Source organism: Atractosteus spatula, chromosome 22 (genome assembly GCF_055471065.1).
Source record: "Atractosteus spatula isolate fAtrSpa1 chromosome 22, fAtrSpa1.hap1, whole genome shotgun sequence".
Classification (NCBI taxonomy): domain Eukaryota; kingdom Metazoa; phylum Chordata; class Actinopteri; order Semionotiformes; family Lepisosteidae; genus Atractosteus; species Atractosteus spatula.
In genome coordinates this window covers 14465753-14480329 of record NC_142727.1, presented here as the reverse complement: position 1 = coordinate 14480329, position 14577 = coordinate 14465753, and the positions used below count along the sequence as shown (strand labels likewise).

Sequence of the window (14577 nt, the reverse complement as noted above, 5' to 3'; positions counted from 1 at the left end):
ATCTAGTAATAGTCCACATTCATTGCATTTAGGGGAAAATGCACAGGGTTTTTTTATAATCAGGTGAGCGTGGGTAGGAGGACGGTCCTATCCTGGAGTATTTAGGTCCAGTTCTCTGGCCCATTCTGCATATGGTACTAAGTCACAGCTCAGTATGAAAAAAGAAATGAAGGAAAGAAAATGGCTGAATACCACTGATCGACCAACAATTGTCATGAAAAGCACGAGTCGCAAATCTTTTATATTTTCAATTTTGTTTTATGCACACCAACCTTACCAAGTCTTCAACGTTGTTAACTTGGAGCCCTGACAAAAAATTTGAGTTCTGTCACCTATATTTGAAAAATTATTTATTTATCGATAGTTATCTAGTGGACTAATCCTTTTATTCAAGGCCATTAACACGTGGACCCATTCTTGCAGCAGGGCACCGTCATGCAGGAGGTAAAGTATATTACTCAAGGGTATAACAGCAGTGACTCACTTGGAGATTTGAACCCAAGACCTTCCAAATACAAGGCCAGAGCCTTAATCACTACTCTACACTGCTTTCCTATACAGTTCAGTGCATTCATTAATCTTCCCAATTCTATTCCCACGTGTCCTCGGGTCACCCTTTATGAAAACCCACATATCTGAACCGAAACTAATGAACAGATTTCAAATCAAATCCAGTGAGACATATCGCAGCTAAACAGTCCTGCCCCCAAACTCCTCAGTCTGGACACACCTTGCTACCGGGCAGACAAGATACAATCTCTCAGAACCTCTTAAACAGGGGGATTAAAGCAATTTACTTTTGTTCACGGAAGACCTGCGTGTGAAGGAATGAACTGCTCTCTGGCATTACTCAGAGACAACTGCAAAGTCTTGCTTGACAAGTTATATGTAAACATGGCTTTAAAATTAGAAGGTTGTAAAGGGCAGCGAAGTGAAACAGTTCTTCGCGGGAATTTCAGGAATGCCTAAGAAATATACCATCGGAGGTCAGAAACTTCCAGATGCACAGTACCGATGTTCCTTTCTGTTTCCCGGATAAATGCACTAGGAGTGTATAATAGAGTTGTGTTGATGTATGAAAATCACTCCATACTGTGTAGTGTTGTCTTTCCCCTCCCACAGTTATTAACACCACAGAGCACAACACTTCAAAACAGACACAGCTCCACACTTGCGCCGTGGATGCCATTGAGTTATGCATATTTATCAATGGATCTGTGGCGGTGCAAATCTCCCGACTATTTTGGTCCCTGCCGTCAGCAGCATGAGACAGCAAAGGAAAGCTGCATCACCGCTTCCTAAAACGTAGTGGGTGTGCTCTTGGGTTTCATGGATTTGTAAAAAAACACACTACTGACAGCACCAGGCGCCGCTCCAGAGCACGGCCTAGGAAAGCTTCTTCAGCTACCGCCTCTGTGAACGGCAGGTCTGACTGGGTTATACTCAAGGCTGGAAGGGACCTGTATCAGATGCCCTAGAGCAGCACAGCATTCCCAATTCACACATGCTGATTTGCATGCTAGCCTGGCCCACGGCCCGGTCTCGTACTGCCTGTCGGGTCAGAAATCCATGAGGCTGGCACAGTAGCAACACTCACTCCCCTTCTACCACAAACCGCCCCCCTCCCCTCCCCACGAGGCCGGACTGCCAAGTTTTCAGGCACGTGACGCTGGGAATCAATCACCCCTGGAGTCACGGAGCATTCTCCTTCCACATTCCCGCTTTTCAGCGCCCAGCACTCCTGCCAGCAGGCCGCCCGTCCCGTCCGCACTCTACCGGGAGCCAAGGGCCTCTTGCTGGGAGTCCACTTCCATTCGGCAGCGCGCGCGGCAGAGGTTCATAAAGAGAGCTTCAACAGGGATCAAGTCATCACCAGCTACGATCGGAAAACATCGCCTGGGAGAAGTGACGGGGGACGAAAAGAGAAACGGCCCAGGAAAGAACGGTGAACTGGAAGACAATTTCACCTAGTTCAGTGTGCGGAGCGCGATAAAAGACTGGACAAGAGCCGGAAATTCTCAATATCAAACCTCCTACCTAGTTACTTGGATTCATATCTTAGCTCTTTCATTAAGGCTAATTTAATCCATTTAACAATAAGATAATGAAGTGCACGGCTGTGTAGTCACACACAGTTCCTAGCTCCATAAATGTAGGTGGCCAAAACAGATAAAAGTGGCAGTGCTTTCATAGCATGCTAAATGCTACTAAAGCTCTTCTCACAACCTCCTGCTGCTGAGGCTGGTAGAGCGAGATCCAGATTTAAACTCCCATTCTCCCGCCATTCCTTATTGCTGAAGTATCTTACGATAATGTAATAGAATACACCACGTCAGTGTAGCGGCAGGAGCCACCGACCACGGACACCTTCAGCCAACTCCAACAACACCGGGAAGGGGCCACTGAAACCAAACACGAACGACAGAGGAACTCCAAGGACTTGACTTACAGAAACCATTTTGAAGTTTCAAAATATCACAAATCGGCTGCTTCTGCCACCACAAAGCAAATGTTGCTTATGTCAATTAAACAGCACATACCAGACAAGCTGACAGATGGAATATTCCAAAAACAATACCTGGGCTGCATGCACCATTTCTGACCCTTAATCAAAAACGATTAAGCATTATCGTGCTAATCACTTGACCATATGCATTACTACTTTGTATTAGGACATAGGATAGTACCTTATTTAGGTGGAAATGTGAGGTGCACTATTACCACATTCTAAAATACATGTCTGAAACACTAAAGGACCAGAAGTGGTGCAATTAATCCTCTAAGAAATTTCTTTCTGGTTATGCTGCAAACACTAAAAACAGATCCATTCCTCTTTCAAGCCATGCTGTCCCTCAGACAGTTTGTCAAAGAGATGAATAGATAAAGCTTATTAAATATCGCTCTGTCACCATAAGTAGTGCAGATCTATAGCGTTAATGTAACACGATTAGTCACAACGGACAGACCAGAGGGCCATTGTTCTCAGTGCAGTGTCATCCATGCTGTAAATTTTAGTCACACAAAAGCCACACAGATGCACAGAGCCCTCATTAACCCAGGGGCACTTCTAAAGCTCTTCCTTCCACCACCTGTTGTCAAGAAAACTGTGTCTCCTCTTCCCCCCACAAACCCTTCCTTCACCCTCAAGCAACATGGACAGTGGCGTCAGCCACAGGCTCATTAACTTCAAACCAGGTCTAATTAATTCATTAATCACAGCGAGGTCGGCAACCAAGGGGCAGGCTTTTCTTATTAGCCTACTAATACAAGACTGGACGGCAGGAAAAAGTCACCAGTGGACACAGCTCCCTCATCTTCTTTTTGCTCCTTTCTCCAGTTTTTGGAAGTTGGAGTAATAAAAGCAAATTATTAGCTCATTGGTTAAAGTATGTCGTGGAGGAACTTTCAAAGTTTGCGTGCATGGTGGTACCTCTGGCCCTGCGAACCAGACTTTCTGATGGGTGCAAGCAATAGGAAACACAGAACAGCTTTTTCAACATGGGAATTCAAGTTTTTTTTTCTGATATTCTTTATTATTGAGGAAAGAAAAAGAGGACATCGCCTCCTGAATACTTCATTATTTTTAGCTCTGCGCAGATTGGGGCTGCAGTATAAATCTGCCTTCCTAGCAGAAATGTCTGTGTAGAACGTGGATAAAGACATGGTTCAGCCTAAATGTAAACACTTTAATAGGTTTCCATTTTATTCACACTGCCCAGATCTTATATTAAGAGAGCATATATTTAGCTGAGCATATTTTAAGAAATGTTTCACTATCTGCCTCATATTAAGTCCGACCAACAGTTTTACAGTAATAAAAGGTAACGAGCCCAGTGGTGTCAAAATTACAAACACTATCGACTGACAGTGAGGAATGTTGGAGTCAATAACACAACATCAAACCTCAGATTAGCTGTTTTATTGAAAGACTTTGTGTCCCCTAATCTGTTATGCCCCTTAACTAATCCACAAGCCTACAAACCCGCTTTTTATGCAGAGCGGGGTTGTTATTCAGCTGTTACCGAGAACAGCAAGCAGGATTAAGGAGCAGGGTGAGAAAGTTGGCTCAGGGCCCCGTCACACAACAGGATAAGGCAACGTCAGATCTTCCTTTTCACCTGTTCATTCCCAGCATTCTCCAAGACAGCTGCCACCCCTACCTCACCTGTTCCCCTGGAAACGAGACCTGACCTCCAGATGACCTTCATGCTGGGGGTCTATGCGACTTCAGTTACCCTAGGCGCCCCAGCCTGAAATCCATCTATTTCTCAGCTTCCCCTGTCTCTACAGGGAAATATGCGACACATGAAATAGCAACCATATCTGCTATTTTTTTTACGGGGGGGGGCACACTCTTGATAAACATGGGTCTTTGGTAACATAAAACAGAAAGTCCCCCTGGAAGGAGAACTTTGGCACAGAGGAATAAGGCACTACTACAATAGTTTTCATTGATCGGTTTTGATGTTAAAGATAAAACAAGTCCTCTCTTCAACATTGCCAACTTTGTTTATTATTTTATGTATGCATTTGTGTAATCCGATACACTTCTAAATTGCTGCTTTCATCTAGTCTGGCACCCAACATTTCTGACAAAAAATATCTAGATAACGCTAGAAAATTGAATTGGACTCAAAACTGCTGATTACTACAAAGCTATGGGAGAGCTATCAACAGTATGATTTATAGACGCAAGCCAGCTCCAACTGGATCTATTTTTTATATCCAACCTCTCACCTGTAAAATGTGAATTAAAGTGCGGAATAAAAAACTAGACAGCATTTCTGCCAAGGAAACCATGTTATTATTACTCATTTTTTTTTCACAGAGCAATGACACTAAAGCTGAATACAATAATAGTGACGAGGTGAGAGTGTGGAGCTGCTTCAGTGCACGAGCTGCAGAGGAATTCCACGTTCATTCTGCAGTTACATGATATATGTACACTTTGTGATAATGTTTTGCCTCAATACACCCACGCTTCATTTTCTTCACTAACTGATAGAAATAAAGGTACACTGAAGATGTGATGCTTTGAAAAGTAAAACAAAGGAAGTGTCACCTTTGGGACTTTGTTCAGGTTTCACTTTTCAGCACAGAACCAATCTCTTACTCGTTCGTTTATAGTAATGTTGTATCATTTTATTTGGAACATTTACATTACTCCATCAAACAATTTGGCATAACCTTGAGACGATTAATCAAATATGGATAGTATTTTTGTTTGGAAACCTCACTGATTGACAAGTGTTTTCTTGCTGTATAAAACTCTCCTGTTACTTCACTTGAAGTCTTATCTTATTTTTTTTTTAAATAAAGTCATTTTTTGGCTTGAAAAGTCATTACTGTTGCATCCAAAATGTGAAGTCTAACTACTATAATCAAAATGCTATTATAATGTGGTTCTTCTGCACTTTTGCCTTCATGTGAGCTTCACAAGCTTAGAAACCATGGCCTTACTGTCTTTTCTGATTTTTCCAGATGGTGCACCCTACACATGCTCACAGTGCTAGATTTAGCTGTACAGATACTGTATATGACAAGGCCCTTCGTACGAATTCAGAGGATAGAGAGTAAAACAAACACGCGCCTGGCAGAGTGCAGTTCCTTGGAGAAGGAGAGGTCCAAAAACATCTCTTGCATTTTCAGATCCAAGGCGGGTTGCTGAAACAGGCAGCGCAGCTCGGATATCCTCAGGCCACAATGAATATAATCCCGGGCTGGCACCAGAGGGGAATATTTGAGGTAATCCCTAAACTCACACACCATGCTGGCAAAGAGGGCAAATGCCAGGGAATCTGGTTTTCATTAAGCAGCCCTGGCCACCCCACACCCTGCTAGCAAATGGACGCAGTCCATTCAGTCTCCCTCTCCAAAAAACACCCCGCTGGCGTGCGGGGGGGGGGGGGCAGCTGGCACAAGGAACCAGCTCAACGCATCTCAGTGCCCTGGCAGACACAGCCCTGCTGGGCAGCTGGCACTCGGACGGGGCTGACGTAACGCCTCAATCAAGCCTTGCTGTTTAATGCAGAAGCTCGGGCTTCATCACGTTCAAAGTCCTGATTTTAAACGCTCCTCTCGAGCATTTCTGCGGAAGCTCTTGTTAGCGTCGGAGTGGGATATGAGGGGTGACAGAAACACACAGGAGGGCTTGCAGGTACTCACAGCCCTGGAAAACGCAAGAGGAACAGAAAATGACAGTTGGAGTGAATGCTGTCGCCCTGGAGGGTAGATCAGGAGTAGAGCAACGGGCTGCTCCATTGGATGTCTATCTGAAGATATGGAAAGACGGGCCAAAATCAAAGTCAAGTCATTTTGTCAAACGTTCACTCTAGAAACCAAGAATACATAACAACAACAGAGTTAAAAGTAAGGAACAAAGGGAAAAAAGGTCACAAGGACGAGACCTGAGAGATTTGAGAATAAGAGGGGTGGCCTAGCTGTAAGACACCAAAAGGCCCAGAAACAAGGTGACCTCATGTCTCTGTGCTGCTCTTCTCTGACCTTTTATGTCCAGCTAAAAGCTTACTCACCATGCTTCACTGCATCTCCTTATCACTCACCATTAACCCCGGCCACCTAAAATAAGGTTCCTATGGCTACAATCAGAACAGATAGTCCGATATTTACCTGTAGCCAGTTACGTTGTTTACCTCTCCCAAGAGGCACCTGTGAAGCCTTTGACAAACTGAGGCAAACCCCAAGACATCTGAAAGACCCTACCATTCAGAGAGACCCAACAAACAAAATTCTGGACAAAAGCCTGAAACACAGATGCCCTCATAAAAGAAAAGGAGCTACAATCTAGACTGATGCAAGGTATTCATTTACAAAGTTCAAAAGTTTATCCTTTTGAGGGTTCATCCCCTTCCAGGGTGTGAATTGGGTAGGTTCTGGCGAGTTAAGACAACCTGGCTTGTACTTTTACCTCAACTATAACTGCAACTGTGAGTACGGTTTCAATTGGGCTTGTCTAATGCATTATTCTCTGTGGAAATGAAAACAGCTTACAGCACAGTAAGTAATAAAATATTGTACTACAGTCGGTACTATAGTTGCAAATACTCTTTACGTAAGATTACTCCATGATTAGAAATGCAACTTGCATCCAGTTTTTTTAGCATCCTTGTTGAATGCCTTTGTCAGCATTTCTCCATTTCAAATCCCGCAACACAGTGATATAATGAAGCCAAGCCAGGCTCAGTTTTGTCAGTAGTTATTCTGGGATTGAGTGTCCTCTCTCGCTGTAGCACTTTCTCCTCAGCAACTGTGTTCCCAAGGACAACACATCTGTTGCGAGTGTTTCTGGGCTCGCCTACAAGAGAGATCCTTACTCTGCATTTATACCAGGCTCTCTGTCTGCATGAAGCCATTAGCACAGACAATAGCTTGGCCTCTGTGTCAAAGACAGCAGAAAGCCATTGGCAGTGATAAGTGAAAGATGAGGGTACCTTCAGATCTGGTGTATCTCTGCCAGGGACTGACACCTGAGCAAAGATGTCTATGCCAGAGGGAGAGAGACTAGTGCCCCGTTAAAAAATGCTCTCTGCTTTCTTTTTCATGCATGATCAAAGTTGGAAGTTTCTTGTGGCAACATGATGTAGAGGGCATGGGTTAGAATATAATTTTAATATTCACATTTCTATTATAATGTATATATATACTATATATTGAGAGATATATATAGAAATATTCTGTGATAGTTCTATTAAAGGATTATAGAAATTTAACACTTCCTTTAACACTGATAAATTGTTTGCATAATTAGGAGTAAGGAGTAAGGAATAAGGAGCTTGCCAGTGTTACAGATTTGATCTGGAAAACAAATTTAAAATATTTTATGTATAATTTATTAATAATCAAAAGACCATAAATACTGTTTTTTCTATGACCCGCTAACTACGGATTTCAAACCTAGCCACCCTTAATAACATAAACAAACATTCATTCTTAGTTCTATTTTTCATTAATCTACTTGTCTTTTAATTAAATTTAAATAAATCTTCAGTACATATAATTAAAATAGTTTACATTAAGTATTCTGTATTTAATATTAAAATCTGTATTTTAAAAGTACCATTATATTTTGCAATTACATTTAGGGTAATTCATTAAGAAAGCTTAGTAACAAACCTAAGCTCACTTAATTTACTGTTTACAATTTTTAATTACAAAACAGCTAATTTAGACATTAAAATGTAGGTATTAAAAACAAATTGCTGGGCTACACACAGTCATAAACATAATTTTCTAAAGTCAGTGCCGCGAAACAAAAACAAAACAGACTGTAGATTAATCATCTCTGTTCTGTGATTTCAATCACTGCTGCAAAGTCTCCTAAGTTGGCTTTTAGTTTATCATCTTGTCATTAAGTTTAAAAGATGAGCGATCTGTTCTGTCCTGTCTCTGCACCTCTGTCTGACATTCCTGATCCAATTGGTTAATAGCAACACAGGGCTATTATTTGTAATTATTATTATTTGCAACTGTTCTTATGTTCCCCCTGTTGGTTTACAGCCCAAGCAAACAGCTCCCTGCTAAGCTGGTGATGAAGTTCCTGTGATGCAGGGACAGGCCAGCGAGAAACAGACAGCAAGGCAGCCAGACAGTATGACAAACAGTGGAAACATCACTTCTTACAGCCCAGCACAGCTGGCCAGCAGTGAAAAGTATATAGGGGTGGCAGTGATGACACAGGCAGTGCTCTATGTACAAGACCACTGCAACCTGCTCTGGGTGATGCCTAAAACTGCAAATGGAAAATGCTTTTTATTTGTGATCCTTTGCTTGTCTGTCCTTTTCTTATCTACTCTGACAGCACTTAAAACACAGATATAAATAACAAGAAGATGAAAGCTTATGTGTATCTGAACTACTGCCATTTAGATAAATAAGTTATAAATAAAGGCAGCCTGTACTCAGGTCTTACTCTCCTTGCTCTGTCTGCATTCCAGATGCTAGATTATGTCTTTTCATGCAACATGCATATTCTAATTTTGAGGACAATGCATATTGTAATTCCCAGGAAACAGCATAACTTCCAAGTTTAGAATTCTACTGATTAGTCTTGCAGAAAATAACTGAAATCCTTCCTTAGGGATCTACACTAATATACTATTACTGATATCACTACATTAAATCACTGATTTAATATTAGAGGCCTGATCAACAGATCATTCGGAACTGGAACGTTCTGAAAACATCTGTGTCATATAAATCAATAAGGAACTTATCTGCTCCCCTCAAAATGTAGACTTAAGTGTATAGTCTATTAATTCTGCTCTGGGTGAAACCCAATTTATCCTTACAATATGCAAATCTGCAAAGGAATCGGGTACTTTTATCCTATAGTTTCCCACTGCTGTGACACCACACCTGACCACTGTACGTGAGTTTACATATCCTGCAATATTTCCTTAAAATGTTTAGGGCTGTGGAACACATAGCCAGAGGGAGGTCCCAAATGGGCCCCCCGGTGCTGTCTCTGGAACAAGATGCTTCACCCCCTTTGCACCAGCTCGTCCAGCTAAATGAGCACCAGTACTCACCTGGCCCAAACCGCAGTGGCTGTCCCATCCAGCGGGGGGTCTCCCCGCACTGAGCTCTAAAGGAACGGGGCCGAGCTCCAGGCCCGACAGCGTCTAACATAAGGACCACAGTGCTACCACACTCTAGCGGACTCGTGCACAGTGGGAGCACGCAGGACCCTTCAGATCCTAAGTGGAAGACAAATGCCATACAGAGCAGAGGGGGAAAGCGCAGCCTTCCACAGGGCCCCCCGGCCAAGCGAGAACCGGGAGAGGAACGAGGGCGGCGGTGGACCTACTGGCGACTTCCAGTGAGGCGTTACGGCTCACGGCCTCCCCCAGGTAGTTGCGGGCCACGCAGACGTAGACGCCCTCGTCGGGCTTGCTGCGCCGGCCGTGGATGATGCGCAGGAAGAAGAGCGAGCCGCTGGGCAGCAGCATGCGGTGGGAGCGGGGGTCGTCGCGGTCCGTCTCCACGCGCTCGCCGTCCTTGTACCACTCCACCGTGGGGGCCGGCCGGCCCTCCGCCTTGCAGTTGAGCGTGGCCGGCTCGCCCTTGGACACGATCAGGTCCGAGGGGTGCTCCACGATGTGGGGGGGCGCGTCTTCGAGCCGCAGGCGGGAGCCTGCCGGGCGAGAGGGGGGGGGGAAGGGTCTCTAGGTTAAAGGCGGTCGCTCGTTGACGCCCTAGACCGGGCGGTTGTTTGAAGTCAAGCAAAATAAGAGTTAAAAAAAAACATGAAAGGAGAGAATTCTGTCCGTAAACATAAACCTGAAGGAGAACCACTTTATACTCCCGGTTTACCTCTTCAGAGAAATGTTTTATTCATGGCTGTTTTCATATGTAAATATTTCTAGAGATGTAAACATCTGTTTCATTTAGGGAAAGCTCAATTTAATTAAAGCACTGTCTCGGTTTGGGGCAGAATCACCGCGTCTTCCGATAAACTCTGTTGATGTCAATTTGTGACCCATTTTGGGACACGACAGACCACAGCCTAAAATACATTTCTTACTTCGGGGATCAGAGAAGATGCTGCATCAGAGACCTTTCAGTGTGAACCACCTACTGCATTTCTGTCCTGAATTACAATTTCAAAATTCAGTACACACCCAATTACCCAACTGGATTTGAATAAATGAAAAATTCCAAAAATGGGAATGTTATTAAGCAGTACTGGTCAAACCACACAATTTGAATGAGGAAGATTTCAGCTTTCAGTGGCTTTGTGATGCAAATAAACAAGTGATGTAGAAAACCAGCAACACTTGAATAAATAACAGTAAAAACGGATGCTTTGATTTTTCTCTACTGCCCTTGGCCCAATATACATTGGATAACAGAAACCACATTTGTGATGCTGATTTTTATCAAAGGAAAGTAAATACCTCATAACATTTTGTACGAAAGAAGTGATTTACGTCCTTTTTAAAAAAAGATGGTAATCTTCTTTTTTTCCTGTAAGGTATTAATAAAGACAGAATAAGAAGACAGGCAGGAGGAACTGTAAGAGCCAACATTTCTGTGATCTGTTATTTTCAGAAATTGAATCAGAACACATTTCTTTGTTTCTTAAAGAATAGTTAAGATGTGGAATGCCATTGCAGCGATATCTTGGTAGGAGACAGTTCTATAGATATGACAATGTATAAATGTACAAAATTCAGATGGTTTTAAAAAATGTTCAGCCATCTGAATACTTCCTTGTTAAGTTGTCATTAGGACACAAAAGCTACAGTAGAGATATAAATAGGGTATTGATATCTCTGTAGGGGCAGGCCTGATAGATTTTAATGTGGGAGTAGATTTTGCAAGCCTGTGTTTGCCCAAAATCACACAAAACCTTTCTACAGGGGGCTTGTTTTTAGCTGGGAAATGAGGAGGCAAGACCAGCAGAGTTCAGCTAATAGCTTTCAGGAGACACATATAGAAAGTGGAACAGACTTTTGTTGGCAGGGGGTAGGTTTGGAGACCCAGCAGGACAAGGCGCTGAGAGCAGCTTTATAAATATTACAGGCCGGGCTGCGAAACTTGCCCAAGTGGAAATGTTACACAGAGGTTTTTAAAGGGGAATAGACTCTGGAAACTGAGCTAATCTGTTTGCAGTGTGGCCACAGGGTACCACATCACCTGGGCTCTGAATCAGGGCAGCGGAGCAACAAAACAACAAAACAAATTGAGACTGTGTGAGAATGTGTGCCAGATACTGTATGGGTTGTTCACTTGTGTTTCCTTTAAGGAACCCATTAACGCCCAGGAATGTTAATGGAGAAAATTAAATTAAAGGATACAAGTCTTCCTGCTCTTAGAATGTTCCTAGCTTGATGTCATGCTTGGTCATTGGCAGAGTTGTGCGTCTGTAAAGCGCACCTCAGCGTTTTGTCTACCAGTTAAGGGTTGTCTGCCTTTAGGGGCGTTGAACTCATCAGCTGAAACCAGCTGCGAGTTATACCTTTCCATCATGCTAGGTACGCCAGAGTAAAGGTGCCCACTGGACAATATGTAATAACTTTAGCAATATATAAAGATTCTACTGCTCATGCCAGGCCATCGGGGCTGAATGAAGCTGAGAGGCAGAGCCAGGCTGAAGGTGAGATTACTGCAGAGATGGAAGTAATGAAGTGTGGGGGGGCAGTTGTACAGGGAAATAACCTGAGACTATGACCACTGGAATGAAGAAGAGAGAGGGAGGCAGCTATCCCATGTAATACCAAGGGAAATTGCACCCAGACCCACGCGGATAAACTATACTGAACCAAAGCAGACTGATTGTGAGTTGAGATATATACAGCTCCCGCAAGCACATTTTTAAGAATAAAGACAATGCTTTCAATTTTACCTTAATCCTTCATTTCCTTATTTTGTAATGACACAAAGCACCAGACTGTTTAAAGAAATCACAACCATGCAGCAGTATAAGGCATCTTACAAATTTGACCAATTTTAGCAGTTCCAAAACTTTGAGAAAAGCTCCTCGCAGGGTTCTTTGCTCCAAAAGATCTGATGATCTTTTTGGTACAGTTTATGTACGGAGCATACCTTTTATTTTTGGTATTGTCTGGGTTGCTGACATCTTTACCAACTGCAATGTGTTTGAAAAATGTTGACCAGTATTGAGCACTGTACTCAAGACAGGATTGCATTAGTAAATGATATAGTATCACTGTAACATCTCTGGACTAGTATTAGTATTAGTAAATTATATAGTACAACTGTAACATCCCTGGTCTTCAGTTCAGCTGTTCTACTATCTTTAATAACAACCACCTACACACTGTACAGCATTTACTTACTTGCGGTATAGCTCTATATTGTATTTACTTACTATACCTACTGTATAGCATCTTTGCTGGTACATCATCTCAAGATGCTTCAAAATAAAATAATCAAAAGAGACATTGTATATACAAAAATTACAAGAATTAAAAGTTGGGGTATATAAATGACTCTTAAGACAGATATTGCAAGTGGTGACTCATTTTCAGGATCTGATATGGGCCAGGTGATGATTCCATGGTGCTGGAGGTACAACAGGAAGCACATCTCCCAGGGCGTGGAGCCTCGTGATGGGAACTGAAGGAAAGCCAGTGTCTGAAGACACTGCAAATGACATGCAGATGCTTAACAAGCAAGTCCACTGATGTTCACAGGAGACAAGGCATTCAAGCCCTTAAACAAGGGAGCAGCAGCACTTTGAATCTCATTCTGAAATCTGTGGAAAGCCAATTCAAAGACGTCCAAGCAGGCGACATATGCTCAAGCATTGCTTTTTTAAACCAAAATCGATGTAGCTGAGTTTGTGAATGTACTGCAACATGTCAAGATCACGTTCTGGATACACAAGCAAACAATGCACTAGAACAGTCAAGCCTGGAAGCTGCATTCACTATTCTGCATGGTGCGAGCTGTGTGTGGATACGTGCAGATAGACTAAGATGAAAATAATACACTTGATTAAGGTATTTGATGGATTTCATTTGAGTAACCATTTCAGATAGCTGCAGAGGAGAGACTGCATGAAACACTGCACGCAGATTTGGACTAAGCTAGAGAGAACATACAATATTCTTGGAAGCAGAGTCACAAGATATTATCTGACTGGATTTTATCAGTTTTACATTGAAAACACAATTGCGTTGAACTGCAGTCTGTTCTAGAGTGCTGTACAGAATATCCAAGTATTCTGTTAACCCATACTGCCTGTATCTATCAACTGATGAGTCAAGAAATCACACTGATCTTATTGGTAGACAGGGTGTGGAAAAATATCATAAATAGGTTGTTCTTTTCCCATCCATTTGATATTATACATTCTTAGTTGTGCTTTTGAATGCATACATTTAAAAAGCTGAAAGTCATTTGCGTCAAGCAGAAAAAAAGTACTCTGAAGTCATTCATCCCAACTATCTGAATATTTATGTAATTAACTCTTCTGAATGCCTGTTCTTTCTTTATATTTAAACACACACATATAGACATTCTGGAAATGAAAGGGATAGGGACATCAGATCTTGTTTTTCACTTTCACTGGCCCATTAAAAATCTGCCTTTCTCTTAAACAATCTCTGAGCAAGGCCCGGTGTCACAAGCAAACAGCATGTGAGAGACACCCGTTAACATCAGACAACAAGCGCACTCTCACTTACAGACACCCACGGATCCTCCCCTTCAGAAGCACAGGAGGAGGGTGCAGAACAAGACACACATGGTATAAAGGGACCTTTTCCACAATACAGAAGGTTTTTCTTTAAAAACAAAACAGCACAACTAACAGTCATTGTCCCTATTTTATGTAAATCCCCACAATGAAAGCTCTTTTCGAATGCAAAATCAGTCCAAAGTTAAGAAAACCTTCCAGCGTTACTGTGTCGGGGTTTCAGATCAATTCTGAACATGGTTCCACCAGAATGTAATTAGATTGATGGTGGACTGAGGCTGGTAATTGTACTGAATCCTGTAACACATTTGCCATAGTTGCACCCTTCCAAACAGGGCAGCTTTTGAGAAAACAAAGCCTAACTCCCTTCCCAGCTCTGCAGACTGCTTTCC

General features: G+C 42.6%; 1 protein-coding gene across 1 annotated transcript in view; it reads right to left on the bottom strand.

The window, feature by feature from the left end:
* LOC148816852 (roundabout homolog 2-like) overlaps nucleotides 1-14577 on the bottom strand; it is an 87472-nt gene that overhangs the window by 56558 nt on the left and 16337 nt on the right. Inside the window, exon 2 of the mRNA XM_088939630.1 lies at nucleotides 9827-10153. Coding sequence (XP_088795756.1) covers nucleotides 9827-10153 — 327 coding nt within the window. The remainder of the gene's footprint in view (nucleotides 1-9826; nucleotides 10154-14577) is intronic.